We start from the raw sequence: 19,970 nt of genomic DNA on the forward strand, positions 1-19,970 counted from the left end.
TAATCCATATATCCAAAATTAGGGTTTTCTAAACCCTTATTAGGGTTTCCAACCCAATCACAACCCAATAGGCCCAAAACTAAGTCTTTAGATCAATTAGGATTTCATTAGGCCTACTAGGGTTTTATTAGTCGGGCACCACCCACTACCACCTCGGGTAGTGGTGGTCAATGGCGGCTCACGGTGGTGGTTATGGTTCTAGTCCATTTTTGTCCAAGCATCCCAAAAGCAACTAAGCATAAGCAAAAGCACACTGCCACCCAACACGACGACTGGTGGCGGCAGGAGGCGGCAGCTACCACCTCACAGTGGTAGTTATGAGTTTTCTTTATTATACTAGTCACTAATTACAATTTACAATGCTTTAACCCAAAAATAAACACACACACATCCACCCTTGTGGTGCCGACGGTGGTAGATGGTGGCAACGACCACCTCACGGTGGTGGTGGTGGCCTTTTCTCGATTTTTCCGGCCAAACAAACCACACACAACAACAGAAAACACACCCACACACTTTTTTTGCCCGGAACAGGAACGCATCCACCCTCTTGGTGGCGTTTGGCGATGGCAGAATCACAGAGAGGCGGCAACGGCGGTGATTTGCGATGACAGCCACCACCTCGCGGTGATGGTGACAGTTCCTCTTGATCTTCTACCTAGAAACACGTCGACACATGTGAGACATGACACAAAACAATAGCCCTCGGTCACCGACTTGGCGGCTGACAGCGTTGAAGTTATTCTGGGTTCCCGACTGTGGTGGCGCTACGATGGTGACATAGTGGGTGGCAGAGCAACATCAAACTGAAGGAGGAGTAGGGATGAAATGAACGATAGCAGCAGTAGCGACAGAAGGCAGAAGGCAGAAGGAGATGATGACGGAGGAGGATGGCAGCGGACACTACGAACCTCGTCGGTGGTCTTCAACGGAATGAATGCATCGACGGTTCTCGGCTTCGACATCGGCGATGCAGCAGCGGAGACGGTGGCTGTCGAGCTCGATGATGCAAACACCGGCTGAAGAGGACTCCTATGGTGGCGGCGGCGACCGGAGGTGAAGAAGGAGGTGGCGGGTGATGGTGTTCAATTAGGGTTAGGGTTTGAGCGCAATGGAACAGTTAAATACTCGGTGTCCTATCAAAACTCATTCCATAATGGTAGGAGTGGTCCCTCTTCATAAAAATCTTTACGAAACAACTCCCATATTTACCCATTACATCCCTACTCCTATAATTCCTTTCATTTTAAGTCCAACAGTTACCTAACAACCCTCCTCTACAAATTATTTTCAATTGAAGTCCATATGTTACCATTCAGCCCTTAAGTCTCCAAAATCTCTTCAAATTAAGTCCCAATAATTTACCAAGTAGTCCCTACCTTCATAAATATTTATGAAACCAATTCGGAACTTACACTTTGAACCCCCGACTTCTAAAATCATGATAGTTAGCTCCTTGAGAACAACACCTTGCTATACAATTATTGATTTTAGGGCTACTATTCGTTCATTAATTTGTTTATTAAATAATGGGGTGTTACACAAACTATTACAACTATATATACTAATTGAAATAAAAACCTACTCAAACTCTAAAATAGTAAAATAAAACTTAAATATCTAACTTTCCTAAAATGCCCCTTGAATTAATATCCGATTAACCCAACATTATATTGGTATGGTACCGAGTCGATTTCTCTTCTCCTACAATGAAGAAAATAAAAACTATGATGTCATTTCTATAATAAAAAAATGTTTAAAACATGTTAATAAGGAGAGAAAAATGTAAATTTGATCCATATGTTTGCAAAAAAGAAATTAGGGTTTCACATTTTAAACTATCAATTTTACATAAAGAGTCTTTAGGAGCAGATTTCGTTGTTGATTAGGTCCTCCCTTTAACATCTATCTATTTTTATCCGTTAGGTTGTAACACTTAGTTTCCATAATGTTTCTAATTTTGGGATAGCGGGTCGTAATTTGATCGAGTAAAGGTATTGGGTTTCAAATGAATAGAGTTTAGACCCTATTAGATATTGATAATGTTGGTTAAGTGATTCAAGCTCTCAAATTATGCCTTGAAGCAATGGGTAAAATAGGAAATGGGATAATTTTGGCTTCTTGCATGAATTAATGATTTTATTTTGGTATGTTTTTATTCAAAAGTAACTAGATAGAATTTTGGGGCTCACCAATACCTCCGTGTGCATATAAAGATCGCCGAAAATGAAGTTGAAACGAAGAAGCTATGATTATTTGCAGTTAGAATGGATTTAGGTGAAAACCCATCGTCAAGAAGTGGAGAATTGTCTTCCACGTCGTGGTAATCACCACATAATGGAGAATTGTCTTCCACAAAGTGGAAGATAGGCAAGCCCAAGCCCATGAATTTTAGGGTTTTCAACATATTTAAATGTAAGGATTCATGTTTTAGGGCATTTTCTTAGCCTTTATCTCATTTAGAACTCAGTAAGAGCAACCCTAGACTCACTTTTCATAGTTTGAGCTTCTCTTATTTCCTCCCATCCATTTTGGAGTGTTTTTTGTGGGTTTAGAGTGAGGCTTTCATACAAGATTAGTCCTTGATGCTTGGCAATTGAAGATCTCAACTTTCATCTACCTTCTAGACCTTTGTAAGTCATAAAGTTCTAAACTTTATTGCACTTAATCTTTGGATCTAGGTGTATTTAGTGTTTTGGTCCATTTTATTGAGCTTTTGTCCCATTTGAGGCTTTTTCCATAGAGTTTGGAGAACTTTTGATCTTTTGAGTAATGTTTGGGTTCATATTTGATCATTTGGTGGACTAGAGAGTACATGCAAGAGCTCTCTTTATTCCATGCTTGAAGAAAAGTGTGGTTTAGACATATTATGATCTAAGGTTTTAGATCTTGCGTGTTTGGAGCTTCTTAATGGATAAAGTTAGAAACTTTATCCATTTAGATATTATAAAGAATCATCTAAGTATTGGAAGCTTACACTTAATTGATTAAGTCTTCTTGGGGTTGTTGGATCAGGGAAGACCACGACGTGGTCAAGGCATGAGCATGATGTGGTGGTCAGTTTCTTTGTGATCTGTTATGCACCACACCACGACATGGCTAATGCTTGGCCACAGCGTGGTCGCTAGCTAAGTTGACTTTTGGGTGTTGACTTTGACCATTGACTTTTTGACTGGTTTGACTTTTGGTCAAACTTTGGTAGAATCGAGTATTTAGCTAAGGGATAGTCTTGGTTTGACTTTAAGTATCTCGTGTTAGCTATTATATTGGTGAGAATGCTATTGAGCTTCCACTATTTAGTTCAGGTGAGTTTTCTCATTATACTTTGTACTGCAATATGTATCCTTTTATGTAGGATGTTGTTATGTTGTAGTGATATGTTAGATTGGTAGATATGTTATGATTACTTGTGCTTTCATGGTTATTATTTATCTATTTGCATATGTCGACATATTATGGTTGGGTTGAGGTGGTCATGCTTTGTGCTGTAAGCCAAGATACTCGGGCGGTCCAGGCGTACTGTAGACCTTACGAGGTGGCCCAGTCAGACTGTAGGCCTAAAGTAGCGGTCCGGCTATATGTTGTAGGCTCAGGAGAACGGTACAAGTGTATGGTAGACCTTGTGAGGTGGTGCAGTCGGATTGTAGGCTCATGTGTGCATGCATTGTATGTATATTGTTGGATGGGGGATTTTGGGGAACCTTACCAAGCTTTGTCTTACAGTTGTTGATTCAAATGTTTTTAGCGTGCTTATCGGATTATGAAGGAGGGACTGTACGTACACACACATATCAACGTTTTAATTATTTGAGATTCCACATTGTTTTCCATATAACTTTGATTTTGAATTATGGTTTTTGAACATGGTTTGACTTGAATGTAACTCTATAAAAATGGTTGTTTATTCTATTTAAAAAAAAAAGAACAATTTTATTCTGGAATTTGGGACGTTACAAGTTGGTATCAGAGCTCTAGTTTAAGGGATTTGGATGAACATTCGTTTGATTCCAAACTCAAACTAAGTATTTGAGAAAATTTTATAAACTTTTTGAAAAATAATGAACTTAAAAGAAGAAAGGAAGATGGGTTGTGTACAGTTAGCTAGATCTCAAGGAAGTGGTATCCCAAAATATCCATATTGGTTATATATATATATATATATATATATATATATATATATATATATATATATATATATATATATATATATATGTTGATATGAGAATTTTCAGAAATGCATGCTAGTGAACATGCTAAGGATCTTTCAGGAATTTCATGCTAGAGTTTCCTGATATTTCGGATCTCTCAATTGAAGGACAACCTAATTCAAGTTACATGTGGTTAGTATTCGTATGATGGTTGGTTGATATTGATATAATTTTCTCTCCAACGGGATAACAGGGTGTGGTGGAGTTCCTATGAAAGGTGTTATGGTATACCAATGCATACATGTGTATGAGAGGAATCCTAGGATGAGAATCTAGGAAGTGTAGCTTATGGATATTTTGAGTGTATTTGTGTTTTATTACACCTAGCCATGGTTGGGAATAGTGACCTAGAACTTTGGTATGATTCCCGAAATAAATACAGATAGGTGTAGAAGGTAGTATAGGCCTGTACTACTGGAAGCACAAGATCTGTACGAGGATCAGGAAAAGTCACAAAGCTGCTAGGGAATTGGTTGTTGGTAGATAGTATGGTGTAGCATTAGGGTTTGTTATAGCCCGTCCTCATGTTGTCGGTCTTTTGGTTATGGTTACCCTGGATGAGGGTGAATTTGGTGTTTGTTCGGGCATGAGTGGTCATGGCAGTTTAGACCTGAAGGGTACATATCTGTACGAATTAGTTTATCTTAAGTTGTCAAAGAACTTATTCGAAGTAGTGCCTGTTTGAGTCACGGACTCATGTAGGAAGAAAATGTGATGATCGACCCAAGGATTACAACCTAAGGAGAGATGGTCGGCTAATGGCTTGGGTTGTCGTTCTCTATAATGGGGTTATGTTCATCTAACCTCCTATATTTGAGGGAGAAGGGAACGGATTTGTGTCAGTCAATAGATGGAAGAAAAGGAGGGTGTTCTCCACATCTGTAGGTTCCCATTTCTCTATTGGATTGGTGCAGAAAGATAATATCAAGAAGATAATCGTATGAAAAATGATGAACAAAATATGTGATTAAACTGTAATGGATAGATAGAGAGAATTAACATGTTACAAGATCAACTCTCATGGCTAGGGAGAATCCCCAGCCAAACACTCTCTTTAATCTAAAGTCTACATGGGTGCACTCATAATACAAAATGACTACTCGCCTCCACTTTATATACTAGTGGAGGGAATATACTCTCATACAAGGGAATATTCTAGCATAATAAATCACTCATAATTGTAGATCATTTTCGTGCTCCAATAATCTCCATCTAAATGCTCGAATGTGTTGAGGGTAATTAGCAGTGATAGAATGTAGAACCTCTGACAGTTAGGTATTGGTGTTGAAGTATCTCGGAAAAGATGAAGTAGTCATGATCTCAGAATCTGGAAATGGAATCTCTATCATCAAAGAACATACAGAGGTCCCAACTTTGAATAAAATATGAAATCCCAATCTTTGAAACTGACTAGTCCCCAACAACCAATCATGTTCACAGTCTCCCCCTCAGTTGTAGAACCGAAGAGCACAATTTCTAATCACACAACGTCTTCAATATTCTAAACTCGAGTGATAATGCACCAAATAATCTTTGAAGAATAACCTACTAAAAATGTGAAGCATCCCAAAGTAAAGTCAGAATGATAAATAATGTGAATCCGAAGACATGGTTTAGCAATGCCAAAAATTTGATTGGAAGATCAAAAATCAGTGTCACATCACATCATCAAAATAATATTATTCTTCAAAATATCGCAAACCCAAACTCAAGAAATCATAAAATCTGATCCGAATGCAAAAACAAATGAGACATCCCAAAATGTAGAGATAAAAAAATCAGTGCCACATCACATTACTAAATCAATCTCTGTCTTCAAATCTCTCTAACGTCAAAACTCCAATAATAAACTCATAATGGATGTCAAGATTCTCCCTCTATTTTTGATCGAAAATGCAATAAAGATAAAAAGTAATCACAAAATCGGGCAAGAGAATACGTTAGATATGATGGAACATCACACATTCCCCCTTGATGTGAGCATCTACCCATAAAAACGAGGATATTATTTTTTTGGGTCATGGGTAGACTTGGTGATGTATTGCCAAACTGAACAAACACTATAGAATATATGATAAACTCGTTGTTGAAGAACCATAATGCTGAACCGAAGTAATGTTGATAACCGGAATGTAAACCAGAACTCCCGAAGCACAACCAACGACTCGTCAATCAAGGTCGAAGTGAACCGGTCTAGACCTCTAATCGGTCTGAATGATGGTACGATACCATATGTAACATGCCTGAAGGAAGTAAAATGCAAACATCAAAAAAGATCCAAACCTCGGAAAACATTGTTGACCAGACAAGTTTCCGAATGAAAATATGTGGATCCGAATCTCTGAAGCATAAAAATCGGAGGCTATAAATGTGAGTCCCTCGGTAGGAGGAAGAACACACAAATAATAACCTCTGAAATAATTGTGTCTTCACTCATAATCAGCAAAATGAATGAAGCTTTGAACCATGAGGCTAAAATTGGTGTAAAAAAATAATTGGTTTTAATTAAAAAAATCGGTATTAAAAAAGTAATGGATTTTAAAAAAAATAAGTAGTTAATTGGTTTTAAAAAATGGACAAAGGTAAAAAAATCAGGATAAAAAATGAACTGGTTTTAGAAAAATTAGGTAAACAAAAAATTGTTTGGACAAAATTAACTTGAACGAAGCTAATCATATGAACAATAATGAAAAAAAATATGTGAGTAAACTGTGATGAATAGATAGAGAAAAACAACATATTACATGAAGAACACTCATGGATGGGGAGAGACCCCATCTAAAATCTCTATAGTCTAAAGTCTATATAAGTGCACCCATACATAAATGACCACTCACCCCTACATTGTATACTAGTGGAGAGAATATACTCTCATACAAGAGAATATTCTACCAAAAGAAATCACTCATCATTGTAGAGCATTTTCATGCTCCAACAACATCAATTTTTGTCGCGAGGGAGGGGTATTATTTAGTTCGTGGTGAATCATTTTCGTCTTACAGCAATTGAATGTTCGAGACTCGACTGTTCTTTTGGTTTGTTGACCTAGGTGAAGACCATGTCGCAAGTCGGATATGTGACGTAGTTTTGAGATGTAACATCTTGTGTTGAATTGTTCCGTTTTCTGTGAAATACTCTGATTAACAATGCTATGTTAAAAATTAATTTACCCTGGTTTTTATGGGAAAGATGTGTATTAACTATTTATTAATCTAAAAATAAAAAAATTTAAGTCATGATTTTGGGGCGTTACAAGTTGGTATCAGATCCTTGGTTTGAGGGATTCAGACATACTCTCGGGTGTGACTGAACTCAAATTGAGGAGTGATAAAGTTTTCAAAAGAAAAATGTTTTAAGAAAAGAGTTTTCTAAGATAAGAGAAGGGTGTGGTGCATGCAATCATCCAAGCTCAAGTAAGTTTTCCCATAATACTCACACATGTTATCTATTATGAGTTGATTTATGAATTTGTGAATTGCATGCTAGTTAGGGCTAAGGATCTGCTCAGTTAGAATGCTAGAAGAGATGCCTTTGTATGTATATCGTATGAGCTGGTAGACTTGCATACTAATGTTGATTAGGCTGTGATAGTTGGATCTGATATGTGATACCATGTTGCTCTGGGTGTATTGGATGCTATGCTGAGATGGGAATATTTATTGGAATCAGTAATTGCTAGGTGTATGCTTTAAAAATTATATACGGTTAGGATCTTATAGCCCTAGAATAATTGATTTGGCCTTATTTTCCTGTTCCTTGTCTGGTTGTGAGTCTATTATTTGACAGTCTATATGATCCTGTTCTATAACCGGCGGTAAGGGTGGAATTTATGGCATATGTGGTAGTGTGTGGGTTGGATGTTCTATGATAGTTTTATGGATTGGAGTGTTACTGCACAAATGTTGCTTTCTTTGTGCTTTGTGGAACTCTTTGATGACGCGAGTCAACTACTAAGTGAATAGGAAAGTAATTATGAGGTGGATGACTAGCATTATGAGGAGTTCTTCAACACCTGATGGCAGAGTGAGGACGGGAACCTAGGTGAGCCTAGGGAGTGCTGTAGTGGTTGTATTTGCATGGTTAGTAAGCCTTAGTGCATCAGTTTGAGAAGGTGACTTAGAGGAGTCAGGATAATTCTTGAGAAAAGTATGGATAGGTGTGGAAGGTAGTATTGTGCCCGTACTACTGAAAGCACATGATCCATACTCGAGTCAGGGAGAGTCTTGGAGAATCTAAGAAGCTTATGGGATAAGGATTCTTGGGAATGTTTTGATATTTGGCTTGTTGTATTTTGGGTTGGAGACGATCACTCAGGGAGGTACTTCTAGTTTTGGTTTGGTTTTGGATTCCAACTCAGGTGCAGGTGCCGGACCGATTAGTAAGCAGATGTAGGAGTTCATCTCATCAGAGACTTCTCACAGTATATCAGAGATGTTGGATGAGTGCTTGGGCGCGTTTAGAGTGGAGGTTATGGCTATCATTGGAGATCACACTCTTCCTTTTCGAGAGTTATGTGCTTGTGGAGCCCTAACGTTCTATGGGAAGATGGACCCTATTGCCATTAGGAGGTGGCTAGCGGATATGACTAGCGCATTCAGGACGATTTCATGCCATGAGGAGGCAAAAGTCAGGTATACTTCGTGCCTGCCAAAGAATCGGACACGAGATTTGTGGGAAGATTTTGATAGTAAGTTGGGTGATGATGTTGTTGAATCTATGTCAAGGGATGATATTAGGAAGTTGTGAGTATTTCATGGTGTGAGACCTTGAATGGTATGATTCCAGAGCTCGAGAGTAGGAGATCGATTTGGGCACCTCAGGAAGAGGGGTTCAGATCATATGCATTTATTGGAGAGTCTTGGGAAAGACCCAAGACTTTTGAATAGTGTTTGGGAGGCCAGCAGGGTCGGGATCGGTGTAGCACATGTGGGAAAGGCACAATGAAGCTTACCAATCCAAAAGTATGGGTTGCTACGAGCATAACAGGTTGATCGTTTCAGTAGATACTGTTCTTCAAGGGAGGCAAGGGAAGCCAGTGCTCCAACATGTGGTTCTACGAGTATGTTACCGTTTGCGATTCTTACGGTTGATATCAGTTTCTTGTTGCTTGGGATCTTATAGTATTTTGGGTTCACGTTATTTTTGGGTTGTGGTTATGTCATTGTTAGGTTGTATCTTCGAGGAGTATTTTACGCATTTTGCTTGCCAGGATTCGTCATTGGGCCATTATGGGGGTGTATGTCGTGTAGCGGGTTCCAATGTGTTCAGTTATTATTCTATTTTTGGTTGAGATCGGTTCAGGGGCATCGTGCAGAAGGTCTATGGTCGGGGTTCGGTGGGATGGTTTTCCCAGTAACCATCAGGGATCAGTTATTTAAATATTGGTTCCGGTATCAGTGGTGTTTGTGTCTGGGTGAACCGTTGGGCTCGAGTGTTGTTGTTGTTAAAAGGAGAGAGGTAGCAGGAAGATGAGTGTTCCAGTCGCATGAGTTGATCTGGTCATCAGAACGTCAAGGGATTTTTTATATTCTCTTAGGTTGCAGTCGACTTGGATTCATGGATTCTTTGAAGATGGGTGTTGGGATGAAGATTCGTCAGTTGGGGCAAGTGTTATGATCTTCTGTCGCCATCATAAGAACACAAGGAATTGGTATGACATATGATAAGTAATTAGGATTATCTTATTGGTTAAGATTTCAAGAGTATCCTTCAGAATTTTGAGAGTTGGGTGATCGTTGAGTTCTGCTAGCAATGGAACGCTAGTATTGTTCAGCGCATGGTATGGGTGGTTTGTGCTATTTGAGGGAGATGGGTCGGAGATCAATGAGGATTAAGAGGTGAGAAAGTTATGTCGAGTGCAAGTGGGGGAGAAGTAAGTGGTTGTGCAGATCGAGGTTTGTGTTGATAGGAGTTCAGGAAACTCCCAGCTGCAGGTCGGTATCTCCATTGTTATTATAGTTGTTGTGGGAATTGAATGTGTAACTGATTTTTTTGGTTGGTTATAAGGTTCAGTTCGGGATGCATGAAACTTGGATATCATACCATGCGGGGAGCCCATGGCATTCTAGGTTGAGACCATGATTGTTTGGAAATGTTGTAAGGCTGCGATGGGATCGTATCATTTATCAGTCTGAAGCGTAGTCGGACCTGAGTGGCTTTTGATGGGTGAGGCCATGGGCAAGGCCCATGTGGTTATGGAAATTCAGAATTAGACCTGGTAAAGATCGTTAGTTCAAGGTTTTGAATCTTGAGTGCAGGATCACATGCGTGATCAGTGTATGACGCAGAGAGATTTAAGGTTGGGTGGCCTTGTGGTTTGGACCCTTAGGAACCTGGTGGTTGGACCAGGTGTGAGACTCGTAGTTTCGGGGATTGGTTTGAGGGTATTTATTTATCGGTCAAGTGATGGGTGTCGGGAATCGGAAAGTTGTAGTGCGTTATGAGAATGCCGATTCGTGGATCTCGGGGTATGAGCAGAGTATCGAGTTGGTTTTGGGTAAGATCTCGAGTCGGAGTTCGTGCATGTTCAGTGCAGGATTTTCATTTCAGTGATATAAGATTTGGGGTATCTATATGCCAAGGGCATCAAATGCAGGGTTCAAGGGTAATGAATGGGTTTGGTTCGATGGTAGCTTAAGCCATTGTGATGTGTCTTGGGCTGGTTCTATCTGTGATAGAGCCACAACATGATTGGAATCAGAAAGGGATGGGTTGTTGGAGAGCGTGTCTTGCTAGTCAGAATTCTTTTCGGGAGGCGCATAGGGATGTTATGAGTGTGCTTCTTGGATCATCAATCGGGTAGGTGTCCGATGTTTTGGGCAATTGGCAGACAAGTTGGGACCATGGAGGTCCCGGTTGTTTTAAGAAAGGTAGCCATGTGGCAGCAAGGTGAGTTGGAGTGGTTTCAATGTTTTGGGATTCGTGTGTGGATTCATTTGTTATTCGAGGAAAAAAATGCTAAGTTGCTTGCAGTGGATTAAATAACCTTAGAGCGGTTGATTTGACCCTGTCGCGTAGCTCTCGTCTGAGTCTAACCAATGCAGGGATGAATCTTCTACTCGAAAGATTATCTGAGCCTTCTGTCAAGTATAAGTATTTTACAGTTGTTTATGGTTAGTGGCTTCATGTTCGTAGGTTTCATCAAGATAATCAGGGTTGGAAGTGTTATGTTTGGCCTGTTATTCGATGAGGTTTTCGTTTGGTAATGTTTCAGCGTAGGCGGTCTGTCGGGAAGTCAGACCAATATGGACCTCAGGTCTCGGAAAAGTAGAAGTGGTTTTTGCAGGGGCTAAAGGTTTGTTTTTCTTCTGAATGGGAGTTTTGGGTTGAGTTTCGGTTGTCCTTGGAAGGTCGTATTATGCGTAGAATTTTCGGTTGCGTTCCCCAGGATGTTTGTTTTGGCATGAGTGTTAGTAAAGAGCGATTTTAAGGACGAAATATAATATAAGTGGGGGAGAGTTGCAACATCGTGTGTTGAATTATTCCATTTTTAGGTTGGAGATCAAGGACCGAGTATTATCAGGCTTCGGATCCACGAGGAATTGGGTTTTGGATCAATTTGGAATTGGTTAATGTATTTTGGTTGCTTGGGTATTCAGTTTTAGTTTTTAGTTTAAAGGGGTATTTTGGTAATACGTCAGCTCGGACTTTTATGGAAAGTAGATTTTAGTTCGGGATATCTTATGGCGAGTATGAATTGATAATAGTGTTGAGCGTCTCGATACCTTTCTATGGATATATGAATGGTCTAAATCGAGGTTATATCGAGTGAGTTATAGCCTTCGGAAGAATTAGGGTTATGGGGGAAAACCCTAGTACGCGGGGCGTACCGAGGAAAAGGAGTTACACGAGGCATAACCGGGAGGAATGTGGGGCGTGGAAGGTTGCATGGTCATGGATGGTTTGTGAGTATGACGGGCGTACTAAGGGGTACGCGGGGCGTACTCCCTTCAGAGTAAAACCTTAATTTCTAGTCTTGTACCCTATTTAAACAACCTTATGTCATTGGAACCTAACCTTAATTAGCCTCCATAGCCTCTTTTCATCTTAAAACCCTAGTTTTGCAAGGAAGTGTAAGATTTGAGCTTAAAAGTGTGTTTGGTGGTCTTTCTAAAGGATGTTCAAGAAGAAGAAGGTGGTGTTCAAGTTTGAATATAGAAGGAGCTTTTGGATCCAGCATCTAGGGCCTCTTGGAGAGCTTTTGAAGGTTAAAAGATTGCATCTTGCCTATCCTCCTTGCTAGTTGAGTTAGGGTTTTCTGGAGTCCATTTGTGAGTCCATAAATCATCTCTTGTGAGTTTGGGCAACTCCAGAGGTTAGGAAGGCTAGATCTGGGACTCTTTGACTTGTTTATTGTATAAAAATGCAATCTTGATGTCTTCTATGGTTTCATGCATGAGTTAAGACCTTTGGAAAGGTCTTAATGAGGAAGGATGAGTTGTTGGGACTTCTCATAGCATGCAAAGGCATAAAGTTGCCGACTTTATGCCTTAGAATCATTTAATCCACCAAGGTCTGGAATTTGAGCATTGAGCCTGCATGCATTAAGCACTTAATGGATTTTGTGCATGAGCTGTTTGTATGTTGGGCGTACTATATAGTACGCTGCGCGTACATCCCTTTTGCCCAATACGCTAAGCGTACAGAAGAAGTACGTTGGGCATATGCTCTCAGGAAGACTTGGGCCTTAGCGAACTTCAGACCTTTAGGACCCAATGATTTTGGGCTTGGACTTGCTGGTGTTTGGACCTAAAAGTACCTTTAGACCAATGATTACTATGGTTAGGCCTATTGGGCCTTGTGGCCCAATATATAAGTGGACTTCGCATTTGTGGGCCTCGGGTTGGGCCATTTCTTGGACTAAGTTGTTGTGGACCTTCATGGGCCCATTAAAAACATGTTTATGGACTAAGGAAATTATTAGACTTAAGGATAAGGCTCATTGGAAAGTCTTGGGTCCAATTTGGAAAACTGGGCCATAAGTGGACCATATTTGGGCTTTGATGATTGTGAGATATTTGACCATCGGAATGCCAAGTGTTTGGACTAGAATAAATGATTGGGCCTTAAGGTAAGACCATGTAGAGGTTTGGGCTCAATTTGGAAAATTGGGCAATTGGTTGATTAATTGGCCTTTGGGCCTTTTAAATTATAGTTTGGGTCATAGTTATGAATTAGAACCTAATTGCTATTTGGGTGTCTTTTGGTATTGTTAGCTCGGGAAGTTGTCAGGGCAGCAACTAGGGATTTCTTTCAGAAAGCTTCTGTATTCGAGGTGAGTCTCCTCACTATATCCATGGGTCGAAGGCACTAATTTCGGCCCATTATGTGTTATGTAGTATGCTAGTCGTTTCTATGATATGTGGTATGATAGTTGTCTCTGTGATGCTTGCATGGAAGACCCCAGGGGAAGCCCGTTGAATTTGGATATTAGTCCATGGGGTGAGACCATGACAACTATATATACGTTGCATGATATCCTGTGGTTGTATGTTATGTGGTATTTTGAGGAACTCACTAAGCTTTGTGCTTACAGTTTTCAATTTATGTTTCAGGTACTTTGGTTTTCAATTGAAAAGGCTCAGGATGATTGCAGAACACACACCGCATGTTTCTGTTTTCTGTGATATACTCAGATTGACAAAGCTATGTTAAAAATTAATTTACCCTGGTTTTTATGGAAAAGACGTGTATTAACGATTTCTTAATCTAAAAATAAAATTTTTAAGTCATGATTTTGGAGCATTACATGAGAAGATCGGGTGTATCCGATAGGGGTGAGCAAACCCTAACCAAGAAACCGAGAAACCGACTAAAACCGATGAAACCGAAACCGAAACCGATAAAACCAAAACCGAAGCATAATCGACGGTTATGTTTTCTTTTATATATTAAATAATTATATTTTCTTTTATCTTTTTTTTTTAAATAACAAAAAACTTCATAAATGGTCTATGTTTTGTGAAATGACGAAAATGTCTTTTTATTAACGGTAAAAAGATGACGGTGTCAGCTAAAATGATTATTTGATAAAATTTTTGAAACTATAGGGACTATCTTTAAGGTTTTTGGAACTTAAAGGCTAAACTTCTGATTTTATAAAACCACATAAACCATTTATAAAATTTTGTCAAATAAGTATCTTAAATGGATGATTGTTTGATATTCTAAGAAAATAACAAAATAAATTAAAAAACAAGTTAAATAGAGATTTTACCGTTAAATGAAGTTATAATAATGCCAAGAAGAGAGAACAATATATTGAAAAAGTATATACTGAGCATGACAGCATATGACGTCACAAAGCAACACGTCACCAGGTATGCAGCAATAATTTTCAAAGCTCTCTCTCTTTCTCTCTCCTGCCCAGACTGCCCGCTTTTCCCACTTCCTCTCACGATACTGACCGCTTTGTTTTATGCTGTTCCAATCAACTCCTTCCTGGCCACCTGTATTACCCTTCGTAGTCGAGGGTATAGTTGGAAACTTCAGCTCCTGTTCCTGTCATATGGGCAACAACACTCCATTTAGCATTTTTAAAGTAATATTATATGTACCTCTTTTTATTTTTAAATATGCCTCCACTTATCCTATTTCAACATCTATCAATTTATAAAATCAAAAATACATTGTTAGAATTAGTTTTACTTTGTCAAATGGACGGGACAAAGTTTGCATTTAAAATGTTCAAACTAAACATGATACAAAACTAAGCTATAATAATAATAATAATAATAATTAATCATGATACAAAACTAAGCTATAATAATAATAATAATAATAATAATTAATATTATTATTATTATTATTAACAAAATCAACTATAAATAAAAATAATATATTTATAATTTATATAATGAAATTATAAAATAAAGTAGATTTATTATAACTAAAACTAAAATAATTTTCTATTATTATAATTGTTGTTAATAATATAATAATATATATATATATATATATATATATATATATATATATATATATATATATAGAGAGAGAGAGAGAGAGAGAGAGAGAGAGAGAGCTAGGTTCAAAACTATATAATTAATATTTGTGATGGATATATAACACATTCAATGAAAAACTACTTATATCAAAGATACTTTAAATAGAAAAAAAATATTTTTATATGAAAACAACACATTCCAAATCATATTAATGTTGTAAGAAATGTAGATGTGAGGCAAACATAGGAAAGTAAATCAAAGTTAGCAACAGATACAAATATATGTAAATCAAATTAGAAGCGTATAGATTTGACTTTTAAGAAACAACAAAATAGAACAATTATCTAATTTATAACCATCATTTCATTAAAAAAATTCTAGAAAAAACCTTAGAAACCCAAATATATTATCTCTTAATGCTTAAAATAACCATCACGTTATATATATTTCAATCATTAAAACCATTTTAGCCATATTTTTGTTCATTAAAAGCATTTTTTCTTAATGTTTCGTGACTATTGAATGTTTTTGTTTTTAAAAATTTCTACAATCAAAACTTATGAAGTTATTATACTGGTTTCAATGAACAATTAAATAAAAATACATTTCTGTATTATAGTTTTATTGAAATCAAAATGCTATAAAATAGTCACAAAATATTAATTTAGATAAAATCAAAAATAACATGATATGTTAATAGATAAAAAAAAATGATATATTCTTTTAGATATTTATATTGATTTTTTTTTTTAGATTTTCCCAAAACTTTATTACGACAGTAATTGCGTAATTGGTCCATGTTAACTGCTATGATTGAATTTTAGGGATTTTATTCTTTTTTTCTTGGGTTGAAGAAGTCAGCCATTTTGTGAGATTTCAAATCTTTATTTTGAGTACTTCACATATACACATTGCTGGGTGGTGGGTGCTTTTGAACGCAAGAGTATATCTGAATCTGATACAGCTTGCACTCTCTTTCTCTATCGTCTTCCATCTCCATTTCCATTTTTTTATGCGATCTGAATCTCTTTTTGTTCCTACAAAATTAATTTTATAAAAAGTTGCAATCTTTTTTGAAAATTCTCAACTTGGCCTTTTCAATTCCCACTTAAAACCTCCATTTTGGTGGAGTTTTGAGGGAATTTTCTGTTGTATGCAAGTCAAAGACCCTTTTTCTCTTCCTTTTCGAGGTGAGTGTCATCAATCATCATTTTCCACTTTTCATCTCAAATGGGTTTTGATTTTTACATCTAATTTCTTCATCTTTCAACCAAGAACAACCGCTCAAATGACAAATATAGCAAAACTTCTGATCTTTTCGGTTTCTGGGTTTGATTTATGATATCCAATTACCCGCCAGTTTGATTTTTAGGGTTTGTGTTAAAACGATGACATCTAGTAATCAAGAAGCTGTAAAAAAATTGGAGTCTTTACATGTTATGAAATCAAAAGGGAACAAGAAAAAGTGGAAAAACGATGAAGGTTCCGTTGGGTGTTGGAATAAATGGGGGTGTCTCGGCAGCTGTGTTTCTTCAAGATCTAAAGTCGATAGCTCCACAAGTGGCATCAGTTCTCAATTCGGTAAATTATTGCTCCTTTTTTCGTTTCATTTAACAAGATTATCATAATTGAAGTTGGAATCGTTATTATCGCAGAAAGTAAATCAGGTAACGATACAAGCAAAGATCAAACGGTGGTGGCTCCGATAGTATCTCCGACCACCAGTGGCGGAAACAATTTGTCGAGTCCAAAACCAGAAGATGCAATCAAAGTTGCTTCTCAACTTCGAAAATTTGCTTTCAATGATCTTAAAATGGCGACAAGAAATTTCAGACCCGAAAGTCTTCTCGGTGAAGGTGGTTTTGGGTGTGTGTTTAAAGGCTGGATTGAAGAGAACGGCACCGCTCCGGTGAAGCCCGGCACCGGACTTACAGTCGCCGTGAAAACGCTGAATCAGGACGGACTTCAGGGTCATAAAGAGTGGCTGGTTCGATTCTATTATTTTTCCTATTTCCATCTAATTATACCAAAAATATATCGTCGAATGATTCGAATCATTTTAATTCTATATCTGAAAATCTGAAAAAAGATGGTGTTTTTCTCAGGCAGAAGTGGATTTCCTAGGTGATCTTGTGAATCCGAATTTGGTTAAATTGATCGGTTATTGCAACGAAGATGATCAACGGTTGTTAGTTTATGAGTTCTTGCCTCGTGGGAGCTTGGAGAATCACTTGTTCAGAAGTATGTTATTACCCCCCTTCATCTTTTTGAAAAATACATAAAAACCCTTGTACTTTCCCCATTTTAACGATTTCAACCCTTTAATTAATTTATTTTTCTTATTGTAGGATCATTGCCTCTTCCATGGTCTATTAGGATGAAAATTGCTCTTGGTGCTGCAAAGGGGCTTGCTTTCCTTCACGAAGAAGCGAAAAGACCCGTGATTTATCGTGATTTTAAAACCTCCAACATTTTGTTAGATGCGGTATGCAACAAGAAAACTTTGTGTTTTAATTTTTCTTTTAAGAGTATTGTTTCTTTTTGTAAATTTATTTCTAATGATTTGTTTTTATTCAGGAATATAACGCCAAACTTTCCGATTTTGGCCTTGCTAAAGATGGCCCAGAGGGTGATAAAACTCACATATCGACACGTGTCATGGGAACTTACGGTTACGCCGCCCCGGAATACGTCATGACAGGTCTTTTATCCTTTTATGTGTTTGCTTACTTTTTGTTTATTTTTTACTTATTGAACTTAACAGTAACAATAACAGCAACAAGTAACAGAGACGCACAGACAAAATGATAAAATGGTCTTTTATTGTCATTTAGCATTAATTATAGACAAAAATATAAAATGGTCATTTACTATCATTCATCATTACTTTCAAAAGAAAAAAAAATGATTTACTAACAAATTGGTAAAATAGTCATATCTATTGTTTGTACAATGCAAAAAAGTAACATCACACATCATATGTCAAGACAACACATTATACGGTCAACATTTGATAAAAAATGCCCTTATTGTTGTGTCTTGTTTTATGTTGTCTCTTTTAGGACATTTGAGTATAAGAAGTGATGTATATAGCTTTGGTGTTGTTTTACTCGAAATGTTGACCGGGCGAAGGTCAATGGACAAAAACCGTCCAAATGGGGAACACAATCTCGTTGAGTGGGCCCGCCCACATTTATTAGAGAGAAGACGGTTTTACCGGTTAATCGATCCACGGTTAGAAGGCCATTTCTCAATAAAAGGGGCCCAAAAGGCTGCACAACTTGCGTCCCGTTGTCTTAGCCGTGACCCAAAAGCCCGGCCCTTAATGAGTGAAGTGGTTGAATGTCTTGAACCATTACCGGCCCTTAAAGACATGGCGGGCTCTTCTTATTACCTTCAAACGGTTCAATCCGAACGGGTCGGCTCGGGTTCGGATGGGTCTCGGGCACGGGGCGGTTTGTTTTCAAGAAACGGGCAGCAACATCCACGGACCTTGTCGATACCTCGGGCATCGCCTCATCACCATCAGTTTATTAAGGACTCACCGAAGCCGAATGAGAAGCAATAACAAAGGGCACAATTGGTGTTAAATTTATTGTGAAAAATATCCCAATTTGGGAGAATGTAATTTATGATATGACATTTTTATTAACATTGTATCATATTTTGTTGTTTAATTAGTATGATGAATTGATCGTATTGGCATGTTGTTTAACGTTTACACATGATTTGTGTGATGTATAATACTAGAGATATATAGAAATATCGACCACAATGATTATTGATTATTGTATCATGTATTTTTGTCGCTAATATGATACAAAGAAAGTAACAACATTCCAAACTCAAACTTGTCCTAAATTGGTCCTAAAATACTTTACACTGATTATCAAACCAGCATAAAACCAGGCCAAATAAGTCGTAAACTATAGTGTTTAAATATTTTTTAAACTCTGGGCTGGGCTTACGTTGTATTTCACGATTCACATCTAACTTTTGGCCCATAATTAAGTTATGGTACAAAACGTTACATGAATAACATGATTATTCCGGTCCAACCTATAGGACCAAATCGAGTTTTTGAATTTAGATAAAAATGATAATTATTATAACCAAAACTTTTTTTACATATATTCTAAAACTTCCATTCACCAATCTTCAAAGCACGTGAAGTTAATGATTTATTACATATTCACGTTTTTCCAGGTTTTGTTTGTGGTTTCAAGACGTAAGTTATATGATATCCCTATTCTAATAAAAGAATAGTTTTATTCTCCTTTTGACACGTGTCATCCTATTAGGTCTACTAATTAATGTATATTTTATTCTCCTTTTGTCATGTGTCACCTTATTATGTCTCTTAATTAATGTATCACTTGTCAACTCCATTTCAATTTCAAATTTTAAAATTTCCACTTTAATTACATTAAATTAATAATATTATAATAAAAATTAAAATAAAAATAATACAAATGATATAATTTCACATATTTATTTAAATCAATTATTAAAATTTATATAACTGAAAAAACTCTAAATTAATAATTTATTTAAAATAATTAATTAATAATTTTGAGTTTTTATTATAAAAATTTAATTAATTTTGTAACCGTGGTTCTCACGGGTTATAAACTAGTTGGTAATATATTAGAGTTGTAGTAGTCACTAAGACTGTTGGGAGTGGGCTGCGGTTTGGAACTGCATTCATGTCATCTGGACAACAAACACCGCCCCCTGAGTGCGGTTTCCTGCGGCTTTGGCGGCAGTGTTGCTAAAAAAGACCGTGTGCTGTGATTGGGTGCTACATCCTTGACCG

The 19,970-nt window shown here is 37.3% G+C and overlaps 1 protein-coding gene across 1 annotated transcript; it reads left to right on the forward strand.

Annotated features, from left to right (window-relative positions):
- The first annotated feature begins 16,055 nt into the window (after nucleotides 1–16,055).
- On the forward strand, nucleotides 16,056–18,853 carry LOC145101053 (serine/threonine-protein kinase PBL34-like). Its single transcript, XM_079038219.1, has 6 exons — nucleotides 16,056–16,735; nucleotides 16,810–17,141; nucleotides 17,260–17,395; nucleotides 17,503–17,639; nucleotides 17,732–17,855; nucleotides 18,217–18,853. The coding sequence occupies exons 1-6, from the start codon at nucleotides 16,543–16,545 to the stop codon at nucleotides 18,720–18,722; spliced, it is 1,428 nt and encodes a 475-aa protein (XP_078894345.1). The 5' UTR covers nucleotides 16,056–16,542; the 3' UTR covers nucleotides 18,723–18,853.
- Nucleotides 18,854–19,970: the final 1,117 nt, after the last annotated feature.

Source organism: Lactuca serriola, chromosome 4 (assembly GCF_051521515.1).
Source record: "Lactuca serriola cultivar US96UC23 chromosome 4, Lser_US96UC23_V15, whole genome shotgun sequence".
Taxonomy (NCBI): domain Eukaryota; kingdom Viridiplantae; phylum Streptophyta; class Magnoliopsida; order Asterales; family Asteraceae; genus Lactuca; species Lactuca serriola.

Excerpts from the sequence above, each read along its gene's own strand:
- LOC145101053 (XM_079038219.1), top strand. The coding sequence starts at position 16,543 with ATGACATCTAGTAATCAAGAAGCTGTAAAAAAATTGGAGTCTTTACAT. Across the intron at positions 17,396-17,502 it reads GGAGAATCACTTGTTCAGAA|GATCATTGCCTCTTCCATGG; the intron begins GTATGTTATTAC and ends TTCTTATTGTAG. Across the intron at positions 17,640-17,731 it reads CCAACATTTTGTTAGATGCG|GAATATAACGCCAAACTTTC; the intron begins GTATGCAACAAG and ends GTTTTTATTCAG.